The sequence below is a fragment of the Peromyscus eremicus genome, chromosome 2, assembly GCF_949786415.1.
Source record: "Peromyscus eremicus chromosome 2, PerEre_H2_v1, whole genome shotgun sequence".
Taxonomy (NCBI): domain Eukaryota; kingdom Metazoa; phylum Chordata; class Mammalia; order Rodentia; family Cricetidae; genus Peromyscus; species Peromyscus eremicus.
The window spans coordinates 164,522,404-164,539,924 of NC_081417.1; the positions used below are offsets into that span (position 1 = coordinate 164,522,404).

The 17,521-nt window shown below is 48.5% G+C and overlaps 1 protein-coding gene across 1 annotated transcript; it reads left to right on the plus strand.

Annotated features, from left to right (window-relative positions):
• Positions 1–13,742: 13,742 nt before the first annotated feature.
• Positions 13,743–15,243, plus strand: Fndc10 (fibronectin type III domain containing 10). Its single transcript, XM_059256312.1, has one exon. The coding sequence runs from the start codon at positions 13,743–13,745 to the stop codon at positions 14,409–14,411; it is 669 nt and encodes a 222-aa protein (XP_059112295.1). The 3' UTR covers positions 14,412–15,243.
• Positions 15,244–17,521: the final 2,278 nt, after the last annotated feature.

The following is a 17,521-nucleotide window of genomic DNA, read 5'->3' on the forward strand; positions in this document are numbered from 1 at the left end:
GAGGTCTTTGATCCACTTGGACTTGAGTTTTGTGCATGGTGACAGATATAGATCTATTTGTAGTCTTTTACACGTTGACATCCAGTTATGCCAGGATCTTTCTACTGGCACTTGGAAGAGACTCAATCTGGTGTTGGTGTGGGCCCGGGGTTCTGTTTATGTCTTTCCTCAGGACAATGAGGTTCCTCTTTGGATTCCTGGGCGCTGAGTGCGCCCTGTGGCTGCTGCTGAAGCCCAACATGGCAGAGGCCTATTGGGCCTTTGTGAAAAACTCTCCTCTTCTGATGCTAATGGGGATTGAGAGCCCAATATGGCCAGCTTTGGCAAGCATTAACGTAAGCCTAGGAACTGTAGCCATGCGGTTGGTAACTGCTTTTTCAAGTATGTTTGAGAACGTGTCACCCAGACACCTTGGAGATTAAGGATAACCCTGAAGGTCACTGACCTCCATTTGTTAACAGTTGCATGCCAGCTAAGCCTTTTCATTTTCAAAATCCTCTTCAAGCTGGTGTAGTACCTACTTTTCAGGAGTGGCTCTGTGACCCGTCCAGCAGGTCAGGTTATTCGAGGGTCTCGAGGAGGGAACCACCTGAAAGCCAATGGGGGCGAGAGAAGGAGACCAGGCGCATAAAGAAAGACAGAGTCAGTCTGAGTTTCGTCAAGGTCTCGTTTATTGGCAGGATGTTGCAGCTTATAAGCAGGATTTCAGGCAGGGAGGGGGAGCAGGGAGAGTGGAAAAATTTTCTTGAGAAGAAGTCAGGGTGGTCAGGGTAGGGTGTTTCTTTGGTCCCAGGCTTCTGCAGCTGGCTGATTACAGTTTATGCCAAGTGGTTTATCTAAACGTAAATTTGGTGGTTAGGCCAAGGACGCCCTGTTTTTGCAAGACTTCACGAAGCAGAAAACTCAAGACACAACAGTCCTGGGTCAAGCAGTCCTGAGTCAGTCTCCAACAGCTCTGTGCAACATTTATTGGCCTCCTGAAATTCATTTAGCCCCCTTTGAAGATACCTTAAAATTTATGAGCCTAAATGTAGCCATTATAAGATCATTAGTTATGCTCCTTATGAGCTGCCTGTTTTTTCTTTATGGTTCTTAGTTGTTCTTTTGCAGAGCTGCCAGCTTAAGTCGTGCTGGGATCAAGAAAAATGGGCCTTGGCTGTTCGAGTTCTTGGAGTTGTATCCATGTCAGTGGATGCCCACACACTCCAGAAGAGAGTTTGACATTGCTGCTGCCGTTGTTGCTGTTATAGCAGAGGTGGCCACCGCTGCTACTGTTTCCGGGATTACCATTTCATAATTGCTTACTACAGATAGCACAGTGGAGACCCTGGCAGCAAATGTAGCTACCACAGTTAGTTAATCTTTCATTCTATTGGGCATGATAAATTTAATTCAATAGTTATATACATTTCGATTGGCTTTGAAAATTATAAATTTATAAACTCAAGTTCCATTTGCTTTTGGGATACCATCTTACAAGGACTCCAATTTGCAGTAAGGCTCGTTAAGGAAGGGAATGGCTCAGTTGCCTTTAGCCTACTGGCTATGGGTGGGTTGGGACTTCTGTTGGTCTTTTCTGTGTTGAACACACAGATTACAAGCCCAGCGCCACTTTGAGATCTTTGGCAGCAGTTAATTCTTCAGCTCACACAAGATTGAGCCTGTATGATAATGAGTATTCAAAGATGGGTAATGCCTGGGGGGCGCTCTAAGACAGAGTGCCTGTGTGGCCTGGGCAGGCATCTCCATGACGGGTAAGATGACCTGCTGATATCCCATGCAATCTAGGTCAGAAGCTCATTTATTAGTAAAAGGGGGACCTGTAGGGCCCTGGTCCCCCGTTTTGGGTAACTGTTGCCTTGCTTGCTGACCTTGACCTTGATATCCTCCCTATGCTAATTCCCTGCCGGGTTCCACCCTCCTGAATGCTTAAGGGAAGTTCCTTGTCTGTGTATCCTGCATATTGGGCATTAACAGCTTAGATGCAAGATTGTAAAACATCGGTAGTGAACTTCTACCCTCTGGAGTTCTCCCATTGTGCTGTAAGCCTGTATTTAAGACCTCCTCCCTCCTTCATTTAAGGCATTCAGCATTAAAAAAAAAATCTTTAAAAAAAAAGTCTCCCGTCTGGCATGGTGGCACACACCTTTAATGCCAGCACTGGGGAGGATCTCCAATGAAGGGTCCAGGAATATAGAAATATAAAATTATAAGCTTAAGAGATGAAAACTGATAGTCATCAGCTCTAAAGGTTAACTGCTAACAATGGCTCTGCTTCACAGCAGCTCCTCTGTCAACAGCCAGGAGTTAACTTTTAACCCCTTTACCTCTTATAGCCAACAACTGCCTGGACCAAAGTTAACTTTTAATATAGTTGTTTCTAAGTGACTTCTAGCATGCATCCCACGCCTGATATTTCTACATGACTCCTAGCATGCACCCTGTGCCTGATACTATAAGAAGGGCCCAGTACCTGCCTCCATTGCCACAGCCTTAAAATCCAACTCTGGCTGTGGTCTCAGCCTGCTGATAAGCTTTTGTGACCTGCGGTGATTTTTTTTTCTGGAATAAAGTTTGCTTCTGATTTAATAGACTTTGGTGGTCTGTTCCCCATTATTTTGAGACCCTGGACCCAACAGGTGAGTTCAAGGCCAGCCTGGTCTGCAGAGCTAGTTCCAGGACAGCCAAGGCTGTTATACAGAGAAACCCTGTCTAAAAACAAAACAAATAACCCCTTCCACTGTTGTGTGACAGACTTTTCATGGGAGATGAAACACACAAACACACACCAATCAGAAATAACCACTCTTGACATTATAATACTAGCTGGCATGTCTGGCCTTATACTTTCATAGTGAAGTATGCAGGATCCATACATAGTAGCAACTTCTGGAACTTCAGGAGCTAGCTCACAGGGAGGAGATTCTTCAGGCCCAGACCTAGCTTTATTTCTCCAACACTTGCAAGCAAAGTAAACAATGTCTTCAACAAAAAGGTCTCACTATTCACTTCTTTAATGCAACCAACAACTGTGGCCAAAAACCAAAACCAAACAAAACAAAAACTTCTTTATCTTTTGGGGGCCTCTAAGACTTCCTTGGCCAACAAGCTCTGGAGAGTAACCAACCATTGGCACTGAGAGTTTCAATCAATAACCTTATGGGTTTTTGCCCTTGTGAGATACCCTTGTGCTGTGGGATGGTCTGTATGTCGAATCTGTTGCTCTGATTGGTCAATAAATAAAATACTGATTGGCCAGTGGCCAGGCAGGAAGTATAGGTGGGACTAACAGAGAGGAGAATTAAGGGAACAGGAAGGAAAAGAGAGACACTGCCAGCCGCCGCCAGGACAAACAGCATGTGAAGATGCCGGTAAGCCACGAGCCACGTGGCAAGGTATAGATTTATAGAAATGGATTAATTTAAGCTGTAAGAACAGTTAGCAAGAAGCCTGCCACGGCCATACAGTTTGTAACCAATATAAGTCTCTGTGTTTACTTGGTTGGGTTTGAGCGGCTGTGGGACTGGCGGGTGACAAAGATTTGTCCTGACTGTGGGTCAGGCAGGAAAACTCAAGCTACACCCTTGTTTACTCTTTGTGAATTAATGCCTCATGCTTGCTCCTTCAGATGCACTCACGTCTCTCCAAATTTGCGAAAACACTCAGAAGTTAGTTAGCATTATGTCATCTTCATAACAAACCTTTTTCCAGAGGATAGGTAGGACAAGGCAACATCTTGAACCACTATCCCATACCTAATAATTGGGTTACAAAGATAGCTCCATTAAATCATTGTGAAAGTCCGCTGTCATCTGTTCAGAGCAAGTGTCTGGTCCCAGAAATTCACAAGGAAGAATGAAGTTGAGCATAGGCAAAGTCTGATACAGCATAGAAAGTTTCTATCCGTTTGTATCAGTTGTTTCCTCCACAGATCAATGCTAGGTACAATTAATTAGCGTCTGTAATCCTCAGTCTTTCCCTCTGAAACATTCTAACTCCACATCTTGGAGTCTTTCCTTATAGTCTGCCTCCCTGTATTTCTCCACCTCTGATGAACTTGGTTGGACTAAATCAACCTGCTCTGCCTAACACCAAAGAGGAACACGGTCCCACATACCCCTGCTGCATCTGCTGGTCCCCTTGACCCAAGAGGCCTCCTTACAGGCAAATGTTTCAATTTAGAATGAATGTTGCAATTTGGAGGCATATGCCATATAACACCCATACCACACACAAAAACAAAACAAAACACAGAAATCTTCCATTCTCTACTTGGCCAGAGACCAGGGGGACCTGGGTATGTCTCAGTCCTGGCCTCATGGAAGCTGTGGGCAACAAGGCACCACTCACTGTCCCCTGACAGACAGTTGGCCACTTGATTCCAGAACTGAGGCTTCCTAGCTAAGCTTCCAGAGGACAAGTCTGCAGAGCTCCAAGCTACCAAAGATTCAAGAGAGGGTGGAGTAGAAATTCCCATAACAGGAATGACACATGACGCTATGGTATTTTTCTTCCACACCAGGAATGGAAAAGCTGACGTATTTACACACACAGCAGGAATGAGAACACTGTGGATGGTTTTTGGCAGTATATTTGAATACGTAAACAAAATGGAAAAATTCCTAGGAAATCTTAGCAGACTGTTAGGGTCTGAGAGAAGCCTCCAAGAAAGACCAACAGTCACGTATGCAATTTAGCAAGAGCGTTTATTTTCAGCCTGATGGGGTTGCAAATTGAGACCCCGAAGGGGGGTCAAAAACTCCTTTTAAGCAGAGTTAGGGGAATTCCAGAGAGGAGGGATTAATCTGGTGCTGATTGGTGGAGGAAAGATTAGTCTGGGAGTTGATTGGTGGGAGGCTGTAGTGGTTAGGGGCCCATTGGTGGTGGTGGTGGGCTCTAGTGTCTAGGGACTTGTTGATGAGAGGGTAGGGAAAGCTATCTTTAGCTAGCGGAAGTCTGAGGGACATCTGCTGAGCCAGCAGAAGGGGCTTGGGGGCCTGCTGAGCCAGCAGAAGGGGTTTGGGGTGCCTGCTGAGCCAGCAGAAGGACTTTGGGGTGCCTGCTGAGCCGGCAGAAGGGGTTTGAGGGGCACCTGTTGATTGGTTGCCCCTAAGTTGTGGTTTTCCTGAGAACTGCTTGCTCAGCTCCAGCCTGTTCTAGTGAAACTAAGGCCTGGTCCATGCCAGGGCTGCTAAGGGAGCCTGTTATGACCCTGGTTTGGCCACCCAGTCCTTTCACAAACTAAATCATTTAAATGGACAGAGATAAAATGGAGAGGGGTCATATTACCCCATTGACTGGAACACTGAAAAAATAGTGACCCTCAGGGCACTGTTTTTGTTTTGAAGTGTGTGTGTGTGTGTGTGTGTGTGTGTGTGTGTGTGTGTGTTATGTGTGTAAGGACTGGACATACAAGTAACGTGAGCTTCCTGACTTGGGTAATGGGAACTGAACTCAGATCCTCTGCAAGAGCAGTATAAGCACTTAACCTCTGAGGCATTTTCCAGCTCCTCACTGGTTTTCTTTCTTTCTTTTTTATGTTTCATAAAATCCTTATTGACAAATAATTCACATAGTATACAATTTGCCTGTTTGCACCGTTTGATGGACTCACTGGTTTTCTTGAAGGCAAAAAACAAAGGGCAGCATGCAAATAGTCTAGCACAATCTCACTGACATCAGCAAGTTCTGGGGTGCTAGTCATTGTCACAAGTGAGGCCAGCCTGGCATAGCAGGACCACAGTCCTGGGCTTAGTCGAGACAGTGTCCTCATTGCTCTATCTGATGGCCTTAGAGGGATAGAACCCTTCCTGCCCCTTATAGCCTTACACTGGGCCTAAGGTCCATGGGGCAGTATCTCCTCAGTTTTACTTGATGATAACTCAGTAAGCTCACCTGGGTAGACATGGGGGGATTGTGCTGGCTAGTTTTATGTCAACTTGACATAAGCTATAGTCATCAGAGAGGAAGAAGCCTCAATTGAGAAAATGCCTCTATAAGATTGGGCTGCGGGCTGGAGAGATGGCTCAGAGGTTAAGAGCACTTACAGCTCTTCAGGAGGTCCTGAGTTCAATTCCCAGCAACCACATTTGGATCACAACCACCTAATGAGACCTGGTGCCCTCTTCTGGTGTGCAGGCATACATGCAGATAGAATACTGTATATATAATAAATAAATAAATCTTTAAAAAAAAAAGATCTACTGCTATTAAAAAAAAAAAAAAGATTGGGTGGCAGGGAAACCTGTAGGGCATTTTCTTAATTAGTGATTGATGTGGGAGGGCCCAGCACATTGTGGGTGGGGCTACCTCTGGGCTAATAGTCCTAAATTCTATAAAAAAGCAGGATGAAGCTAGGTGGTGGTGGTACACCCACTTGGGAGGCAGAGGCAGGCAGATCCCTCCCTCTTTGAGGCCAGCCTAGACTAGAGAACGAGTTCCAGGACAGCCAGGGTGACACAGAGAAACCCTGTCTAAAGAAGAAAAAAAAAAAAAAGAAAAAAAGAAAGAAAGCAGGTTGAGTAAGCCATGGCAGCCATGGGAAGCAATCCAGTAAGCAGCTTATTCAGCCCGAATTCTTTCTGTGTCAGCTCTACATTCCTGCCTTGCTTGATTTCTTTTCCTGATTTCCTTTGATGATGAACTGTGATGTGGAAATGTAAGCCAAATAACCCGACTATGGAAGGACTTTGGAACCTTGGGCTAGAAAAGTCATTGAGTGTTGAGGGCTCAGTGAGCTGTTCTGTAGGAACTTGGGAGATAAGAATGTTGAGAGCAAGGTGGATGATGGAGGCCTGGCTTGTGAATTTTCATAGAGAAGTTTAAAAACTCTGTCAGGGCCATTTGTTATTTTGAATTAAGATTCTGTGGTAGTGGCACACACCTTTAATCCCAGCACTCAGGAGGCAGAGCCAAGCGAATCTCTGTGAATTCGAGGCCAGCCTAGTCTATAGAGCAAGATCCAGAACAGGTACCAAAACTACACAGAGCCGGGCGGTGGTGGTGCACGCCTTTAATCCCAGCACTCGGGAGGCAGAGCCAGGCGGATCTCTGTGAGTTCGAGGCCAGCCTGGACTACCAAGTGAGTCCCAGGAAAGGCGCAAAGCTACACAGAGAAACCCTGTCTCAAAAAAACAAAAACAAAAACAAAAACAAACAAACAAAAAAGGGGCTGGAGAGATGGCTCAGAGGTTAAGAGCACTGGCTGTTCTTCCATAGGTCCTGAGTTCAATTCCCAGCACCCACATGGTGGCTAACAACCATCTGTAATGAGATCTGGCTCCCTCTTCTGTGTACGTAAGAAATAAATAAATCTTTAAAAAAAAAAAAAACTACACAGAGAAACTCTGTCTCAAACCTCTCCCCCCCAAAAAGAATGACCCCCATAGGCTCATATATTTGGATGTTTAGTCATTAGGGAACAGCACTATTTGAGAAGGTATGTTTTTTTTTGGAGTAGGTGTGGCCTTGTTGGAGGATGTGTGTCACTGGGGGGGTGGACATTGAGGTGAGCCAGGCAGGACCAGTAGCTCTCTCTTCTTGCTGTCTGAAGATCCCAGATGTAGAATTCTCAGCAACACATCTGCCTCCATGCTGCCATGCTTCCCACCATGATGATAATGGACTAAACCTCTGAACTGTAAGCCAGCCCTAATTAAATGTTTTCCTTTATAAGAGTAGCTGTGGTCATGGTGTCTCTTCACAGCAATAGAATACCTAGCTATGACACCAAGCTACCTTGGAACTTGGGATGTAGACCAGGCAAACCTCTGAGCTCCCAGAGATCTCCTTGCCTTTCTCTCCTAGGAGCTGGGATTAAAGGTGTGTACTACCATATCTGGCCAATAAAATGTAATTTAAAAGAATTTTTAAAACTGAGGCAGGGTCTCACTGTGTAGTCCAGGCTGGCCTCAAACACGGACTGCTTAGCCTCAAGATGGCTCAGCAGGTAAAGACTTGCCACCAAGTCTGAGAACCTGAGTTCATTCCCTGAACATTACATGGTGGAAGGAGAAAATCAATTCCCATAAGATGTTCTCCGACTTCTACGCATGCACTGTGGCATGCATGAGCACACAAACAATATATGAAATTATGAAAACGTAAAAACAGACAAAAAACAAAAAACTTAAAAAAAAACATGTAGTCAAAAGTTGAGAAAACTTGGGTGCGCCTTTAATCCCAGTGCTAGGGAGGCAGAAGCAGGCAGATCTCTGTGAGCTCAAGGCCAGCCTGGTCTACACAGCAGATGCCAGGACTGGCAGGGGTATTACAGAGAATCCCTGTCTAGAAACACACACACACACACACACACACACAAAAAAAAAAGGTGAGAAAACTTTTTTTTAAAGATTTATTTATTATGTATACAGTGTTCTGTTTATATGTATGTCTGCATATCAGAAGAGGGCACCAGATCTCATTATAGATGGTTTTGAGCCACCATGTGGTTGCTGGGAATTGAACTCAGGACCTCTGGAAGAGCAGTCAGTGCTCTTAACCTCTGAGCCATCTCTCCAGCCTGAGAAAACTTTTTTATTTTTTAAATTTATTTGTTTCTTTTTTGTGTACATTGGTGTTTTCCCTGCATGTATGTCTATGTAAGAGTATTGGATCCTCAGAGTTACAATTGTGAGCTGCCATGTGGGTACTGGCAATTGAACCCGGGTCCTCTGGAAGAACAGTAAGTGCTCTTAACTGCTGAGCCATCTCTCTAGCCCAAGAACTTCTAACGAAAGTATCTGTATGCTGTCATGTGTGCAGTGTTCATCATAAGTAATGTTCTTGTGTATTCAGATGTTTTCCTGTGTCCTGCCCAGGTAATATATCCTTCTGGGGTCTTTAATGGAGCTGAAGACTAGATAGTTATAATTATAGTTTTCCTTAGTCATGATAAAAGATAAATTAGATATAAAACTTTAGACTCATAAAAATAGGATTGATGGTAAAATATTTTCTTATTTTGCCAAATACAAATAGACTAGATATTGTAACTATAATTCTTGCTTGATAACTGCTTTGTTATATATAATTTTACTATGTTATAGTTAAAACCTTCCTTTCTTTTTTTTTTTTTTTTTTTTTTTTGGTTTTTCGAGACAGGGTTTCTCTGTGTAGCTTTGCGCCTTTTCCTGGAACTCACTTGGTAGCCCAGGCTGGCCTCGAACTCACAGAGATCCGCCTGGCTATGCCTCCCAAGTGAAAACCTTCCTTTCTTATTAGACAGAAATAGGGAAGTGCTGTGCGATGTCTTTCTATACGCTGTGAATATATGCTGTTCCCATTGGTTAGTAAATAGAGCTGCATTGGACTATGGCAGGACAGGATGGAGCCAGACTGGAAAATCCAAGAGAGATAATGAGAGGAGAAAGGAGAGCCAGGGAGACGCCGAACTGCCATCCAAGGAGCAACATGTAATGGGACAGAAGTAAAGCCACGGAACATGTGTTTATTTTATAAGTTCTACAGGACAGAGGGGCTGGGTGGGACTGGAGAAACTGCTCCATTCGTGTGAAAGGATCAACAGGCTGTAGGAGCTAAAGAGAGCTGTCTTCCTTCCCAAGACACACTCTCCTCCAGTATCAAATCTTCACTGATAATAGGAGACCTGGGAACAATGAAGTAGCTTCCTCTGCTCCAATGGCAGCCAGTAGATATGGTCTTGTCCTTCTTTACTAGCTCCTTGTCCCTCACCCATTGCCTCTTACCCAAAATCTAGTACTGGTGCTAAGTCTGCATCCACATAACTAGAGGCCCAATGTGAGCTAGGATGGACCAGCTTCTTCTGTAGGGTCTGCAACTGAGAACACCATGGAAACCCTCGGTCAGAATCCCCATGTTTCAGGGACTGTACAAATCGACTTTGCTATCTCTCATGACTGTGCAGCACATGGGCTTTCTTTTTTTTTTTTTTTAATTTATTTATTATGTATACAGAAGAGGGCGCCAGATCTCATTACAGATGGTTGTGAGCCACCATGTGGGTGCTGGGAATTGAACTCAGGACCTCTGGAAGAGCAGTCAGTGCTCTTAACCTCTGAGCCATCTCTCCAGCCCCGGGCTTTCTTCATTTGAGGCTAGATCCAGACACTTAGAGGAAGCTCAGATGCTGGCTTTCTTGTACTTGCTGTGTTTGGTTTCCTTTTTGATCAACTCTTCCCTTGAGATAACTTTAGAGCCACAGAAGCTGACAATGAGGTAATCAACTCCTTTCCATGAGCTTCATCGTTAGTTTGAATGTGCAAGCCAAGCCCAAGTCATCTGCCAACCCCAGGGCAGGGAAAGGTCAGTCCCACCCAAGCTGGACTGAGAAAGAGGGTCCCCCAAAGGAAATGGAATTACTGCTACTAGAAATGGAAATAGAGCTAGGGTAGTCAGCCTTGACTCCATACCCCACAACAGCTTCAGTGTCCTGAAGGACCTTGTGTTTTGGCCTCAGCTTGTACACATTGTGCTAATCCTCCTCCATCTGTCTACCCAACCCATGATGTACTTTCTGGGCACCCTGCCTGTGACAGGTTCCTTTACCTCTAGTTTCCAGCAGCACTACCTAGGAAGTTGGCTGTAGCCCAAGGTGGAACCACCTGTTCCAGCCCGCTTCCCCACTGTGCTCTCGGCAGAGAGGTGTTTGTGCTGATTGGTAGTCTTGTGAGCAGGGACCTGGAAAGATGTAACAAGGAAATCTTGTGTAGAGGTATGAACATAGCTCCTAATAGGGCCCAAGCTCCCACTATTCTTGCAGGTTACAGTGGGGTGGTTGGGGATACAATGCTTCAACAGAGCCAAGCCCTAAGACTGTGCTGCCACAGGACCAGGGAATATCCTACTTCAACTGGGGGCAAGCTGCAGAAATAGGAGTTGGTCAACACAGAATGCGGTGGTGGTGGTGTGTCCCTTCTGGTCTCTAGGGACAGCATAGCTCCCCTTGGTTTGCTCTATTGGCTTAGAAATACTGGGTGGCAAGTAGGGCCTCCTGTTGTCAGCTCTCTGATCCTGCTGTGGCGTGGCAGACATTGCATAGGAATCACCTTGCCCCTGCCTTTGTCCTCTTTGTTCCTAGCTGGAAAGATACCATAGATAGAATTATCCAGACAGGAGTAACAAAATCCTCATCCCCATGGCCAGCCCCAACCCAGAGGAGAGACAGCAGTTTTCTCTTGCACAATTGGAAGCGAATCAAGTGCTGCCCTGACCAGGAAAAGGTCAGTATTGGTGAGCCCCTGGCCCACTGGAAAGACCCTTGTCCTAGGACAAGCTTAAGGCAGTGATGAAGTCAGACCTAGGCCAGGTATTGTGTTTTTCAACTTGGCTGACTGTGTATCAGGGTGAACAGCTTGTCTTGGTCAGTGTTCCATTGCTGTGAAGAGACACCATGACCACAGCAACTCTTATGAAAGAAAGCATTTAATCAGGGCTTTCTTACAGATTCAGAGATTTAGTCCATAATCAGCTTGGTGGGAAGCATGGCAGCCTACAGACAGACATGGTGCTGGAGACGTAGCTGAGAGTTCTACGTGTGAATCCACAGGCAGCAGGAAGAGAGAGACACTGGGACTGGCTTGGGCTTTTGAAACCTCAAAATCAAACCCCAGTGACTCACCTCCTCCAATAAGGCCACACCTCCTGATAGTGCCATTTCCTGGTGACCACACATTCAAATCTATGAGCTTATGAGGGGTAGTGGTGGAGGGGGCATGCCTATCCAAACCACCACACAGCTCTTCCTGCATCCATCTGGCTCTACTTTCTGGTGTGGACTGAGACTGAACATCCAGCTCTCTTCAGTCCAAAGACACCACATTGTGTTGCTCTGCCCATTGTCTGTACCCTACACTTAGGTAAAGAGGGACTCTAGGTGCCCATGTTTCCAACTGATACCTACAAGTCAACTGAATGAAGGGTCTGGGTAGTTCTGGATGAGACATGCAGGTCCCTGGGGTAATTGTTATTTTCTACTTCCCTGAGAAATTCCTGGGCACTCTTACAATGATGAGGCAAAAGTCTGGAGTTTGCCCAGCCTAAGGGGAAGGTAGAAATGGGTAGTGGGGGGATATATATCTCAAAACCTCTGTTCTCCATTGGGAGCAGAGATCTCAGCAGACCCTATTCAAGATTTCTACAAATCAGAGAGGCCTGGTGTGATTGGGTCCCTCCAAGTTAGTGATGAGGTGCACTGTGGCTGGGTGGGAGGTTTCTGATATTGAGCTGAGGCTCAGCTACTGCCCATAAGACTGGTACAAAACCAAGCTGGGAGGCAGTGGTGAACACCTTTAATCCCAGCACTCGGGAGGCAGAGCCAGGCAGATCTCTGTGAGTTCGAGGCCACCCTGGTCTACAGAGCGAATTCCACGACAGGCTCCAAAGCTACACAGAGAGACCCTGTCTCGAAGGAAAAAAAAAAAAAAAGCCTGGTGCTCTTCGGGTTTTTCTGGATAACTAGAACATAGGCTAGGAAAGGGCTCTGTAGGTGTGTGGGAACATACCATCATCTACAGGCACAAGAGGTAGGACCCAGTGAACACTGCAGCCCACCTAGGTCCTCTTTTTCCTTTCCCAGCTAAGGTCATCTTGAAGGTGTCATGAGGGGGTCAGAATCTATAGGACAGTTGGCTGAGACCCTCCTCAGCTCCCTGTTCAGTACACAGTTGCTCCTCAATAGCAGAGCTTTCAGCACTAGGGGGTTCTGACTTCACCCCTAGTTAGGGCAGGCAGGACTAGCCAGGGTTCTCTGGCCCTGAAAGCTGTGAGTATTGAGTGACGTGTGCAAGGGTAGGACCACAGTGGTCCTGGAGTGTGGCCTTTCTTCCCCCCCTCTGGGGAGCAGCACAGCCATCACACAAGATGAGCTGCTTCTGTTTGGTGTTTTTGAGACTGGTCTCAAGTTCCCTAAGGAACTTAGGGATGGCCTTGATCCTCCTGATCGAGCCTCCCAGGAACTGGGATTGCAGGTTCAGGCCACCATAAACCTCTCTGGGGTGCTCGTTTTACTTTTGTATCTTGTTTTCATTTTGAGGTTCTCACTAAATTACTCAGGTTGGCCTTGAACTCATTTGGTAGCCCACGTAGGCTTTCTCTTAAGCAGCTTGAATTCTTCAGGCCTGCACCACCTGACTCAGGGTGGGCTTTTTGTGGGGGCATTTTCTTTGTCCGGTCCTGACCCTCCTTATGAGCCAAAGAAGGGAAGGAAAACCGATGGGACATTGAAGGTGCGTCTGACCTGCAGCTTCTCTTCAGGTGTGCAGTTAATCAATTTTCACCAAGCCAAAGCCTTGTCTCAGACTTCCCTCCCTTGTAGATGCCATCCATTCCAAAGATGGAGGAGCTCAGGGTAAAGTTAGATTTCAGTCCTTGTGCCTAACCTCTTGGTCAGAGCTGGCAGGACCCTCTTGCTGGCCACAAGGGGTCAGCATCGGATAGAGGGGTCGTCAGTCTGGGGTCCTCATCAATTGTGGCAAGGGCTTGTCCCAGGGCCTTTGCGCATCGCCTGCTCTGTAGGGCTACTCTCCCATCGTGGGATGTGGCCCAGAGAGGGTTAAGGGGGCGGGACGTGGGACAGCCCCGCCTCTGCCGCTGGGTCCGAGGGCGCACTGGGCTTGGGCGTGGGGAGGGTTGTTGCGGGTGGCGGCTGGGGGCCCTGCGCGGGGCGAGCGCGGCAGCGGCTGGGGCGGCGCGGCCCGCGTGACCCTCCGCCGCGTCCGGTGCGCTCGGGAGCCCGCGCCCGGTTGCGCTGGGCCAGCCACAGGATGCGCGCTCCGCCGCTGCTGCTGCTGCTGGCCGCCTGCGCGCCGCCCTCAGGCTCCTCTATGGTCCCGACGCCGCCGGGCTGGGAACCGGCCTCCGACGCGCCCTGGTGCCCCTACAAGGTGCTGTCCGAGGGCCCCGAGGGCAGTGGACGCCTATGCTTTCGCAGCCCAGCTCGGGGTTTCCGCTGCCAGGCGCCGGGCTGCGTGACGCTGGTCTCGGCGGGTGGTTCGCTGCGCGCCCACGTCCTGCGCAACCGCAGCGTGCTGCTGCAGTGGCGCCTGGCTCCGGCTGAGGCGCGCCGCGTGCGAGTCTTCGCGCTGAATTGCTCGTGGCGTGGCACCTACACACGCTTCCCGTGCGATCGCGTGCTGTTGGGCGCCTCCTGCCGCGACTACCTGCTGCCCGATGTGCACGATAGCGTGCGTTACCGCTTGTGCCTGCAGCCGCTGCCGCTGCGCGCGGAGCTCGCCGCCGCCCAGCCAGAGCTCGCTGAGTGCGTGGAGTTCACCGCCGAACCGGCAGCAATGCAGGAGATCGTGGTGGCCATGACTGCTGTGGGCGGCTCCATCTGTGTCATGCTGGTGGTCATCTGCCTGCTGGTGGCCTACATCACTGAGAACCTCATGCACCCGACTTTCCGGCGACCCAGTCTGCGCAGGCAATCCTGAAGCGCAAGGCGACCTGCCCACCTGGGTTCCACCTGCCCAAATGTGCTGAGACCGTAGGCCCTTTCTCTGCTTCCCTCTCGTTCCTTCTCCCTCTTTACGATGCCCATGGAGGGTCTAATGGAGACTAGCCCATGCAGGGACCTTGTCATCATCCCACGACCTTGCCAGCCCCAGCTGGGTGTCTGCCTTCCAGACTCAGGCCTCAGACTGGCCATAGGCGCCAGGCTAGCGTGTCAGCCGCATCCAGGGGTCTTCTCCATTTCTAGAGGCCTTTTAGGGCCGGCCAGAATATACAGTCCCTCTGTCAAGAGCCACTGGCACCCAGGATCATCAACCTGAACTTTCGTCCTGTGCCAGGTTGTCAGAGCTTGGCCATGATCATTGCTTGGTCACTTTGTGCTTTGCAGATGGGGAGGAGTGACCTCTGGATCCTGTACCCACCCCACCTTACCCAGTGGGCTTAGGTTAGCTTTTGTGCCTTAGTTTCTCTGGCCCACTGCAGGAGCCACTCATCATCCCTCAGCTGTCCATGGGGATTTGTGGCCCTGTGACTGGCTGGCTTATGCATGCTTCTGGCCAGAGTCCCATTGAGGACACACCATCCTCAAGATTTTCAGGAGCCTGGGGCAGGTGTTCACAGGCCCTGTTGTGTCTTCCTATGTGGGTGTCCAAGAAGCCAAGAGCCATGATGTAGCTCAGCAGACTGGGCCCAACGTCCAGCTGCTGCATCCAGGGGTGAGTGTCCTCCACCTTAGGAGGCTGGGGATTCACCCTTTCCTTTCGCTATACTGCCTTGATTAGGATTTTCCCAGTGTGTGTGTGTGTGTGTGTGTGTGTGTGTGTGTGTGTGTGTGTGTGTCTGTCTGTCTGTCTGTCTGTCTGTCTGTCTGTCTGTAGGGGTTTGGGGGGTGGGAGGACAGCTGAAGGGATCATGAGGGCTGAAGGAAAGCTGCCATCCCTGTCCAGCCAGATCCCAAGCTTCAACCAACTTGAGACCACAGTGGTCACAGAGCTACTTCACTACCCCCTGTCCTTCTTACATTAGAGGATGGAGAGCCTGAGATCTGACCCCAGGGATGTTGCCCCTCCATCTGCATGGGCAGAGGTTGGCTTTGCCTACCTCCTGGCAGACACAGGCACCTGGCTGAGGTCACCCAGACATCTGGTGATATTGGGCACAGGGAAGAATAAGGCATTGCCCATCTCTGACCCTGGCTCTTTTCCCTCCCACCCTCACCCCAGCAACCATGATGATCTGAGCCCTGGCTGGCAGCACTTATGCCCAACCTCTCTGTCTTTGCTCTGCCCGCTCCCTCTGAGGCACTGGTCAGTTGCCAACATCTAAATGTCCATCACTCAGACCAAAAACACTGTCTTGTGTGTTTATTTGGGATGTTGGAGGGAAGGTTATGGGTGAGGGAAGGGAAGGTGGATTTAATTTCTCCAAGGGCCTCAAGCATTAGTCCAGTGGCTGGCCTTGAACCTTTTCCCAGTGGGGATGGGATGGGGATCAGCTCCAGGCAGTGTTCACTGGAATGCTGACTTTACAGTTCTGGCAGAAGAACAGGCAGGGCGTCCAATAGCTTGCTTGTCCACCCTTAATCCCTGGGAAAGCATCTCTAGGCCAGCTGTGTTGGGCGGGGGTGGGGAGGTGGTACTGGCAGTGGTTAGAAATAGCTTCAGCATACAATGATGACCCATTTGAACTGTGACAAGCAACAGTTAGGCAGCTTTAGGAGGGGGTACCCTCTCCAGCATGGGGCTTCCCTCTGCAGTGTTAGAGTTGGGAATAGAATTTGGCAGAAAATGAACCTGGGGCTACTGTGTGAGCCACTCACTCTCCCCACCTGGAATGTCCTTGGGACTCTTTTGCTACTGTGACCCTGAAGAAAGCAAAGGCACAAGACAGGGATGAGCTAGCTCTGATGAGTGACTCATCTAGAGTGGGTGGGAGAAAGGTTGGGGGTGCAGTGATGTGCCTAGACTCATCTGAGGGGTGGAGGACATAGCAGGTTGTCTAGACAGCCAGGGCAGAAATGGGAGGGCTTTGCAGTCCAGCGGCCTCCCACTGCTGTTCTTACGGGACCTAGGTTGTATGTGATGTGCATTCTGGTGTCTTCAGCCAGCATGGGCAGGAGTTGGCACTCCGGAAGTGCCCTATCTGAAGTACCTTAGTGTCCAACTTCTAGCTCCCTAGGGACAGTCTGATTCCAGAGCTAGGACCATGTGTCCTCTTCTGATGCCAAAGTTCTGTGAGACCTCCTCAGGCCCTCAAGATTCAGCTGTAGCTCAGTTGTTAGAATGCTTTCCTAGTATTTAAAAGGTGCTGGGTTCAATCTCCAGCACCGTATAAATTCGGAGTTGTGGGAGCTATCTGTAACCTCAGCACTCAAGGACATGGAGAATGGAGGATAAGTCACATGGGCAGCGGCGGCACACGCCTTTGATCCCAGAACTCAAGAGGCATGCGGATCTCTGAGTTTGTGACCAGCCTGGTCTCCAAAATGAGTTCCAGGACAGCCAGGGCTGTACACAGAGAAACCCGATCTGGGGTGGGGGGGGGGGGAAGGGGGGGAGTTCAAAGTAATTGTCAGCTATATGTTGAGTTAAAGGCCAAGAAACACACACACACACACACACACACACACACACACACACACACACACCATCACCACCACCACCACCACCACCACCAAAAAAAACCAACTTACCAGCCATATGGAAAGAAATAAATTCCATTTAATTAGTAGGTCCCCCACAACTATGCCCCAGACAGAGCTGTCTCATCCCAACCCTGTTCAAGTGTGTGGCACTTCTTGAAATGTCCAGTATGATCCTCCAGCGACATTTTACACTTCTACCTAAAACAAAACCCTCTGCTCTGCCTACCTTCAAAAACCTAGTCACAGCATATGACTACCTTAGCCTACCAGAATGATTCATAACCATTTTCTTTGAATGAACTGAATCTCCATAAAGGGAGTACCAATGTTTCAGGGGGGTGACCGCCTTCCTCTAGAACGTCCATGTGCTGAGTTACATGGGAGATACCAAAAGAGTTCACTGTTACCAGGCTTAGGACATGTGAACCCTATTAGTCACTGTGGGTC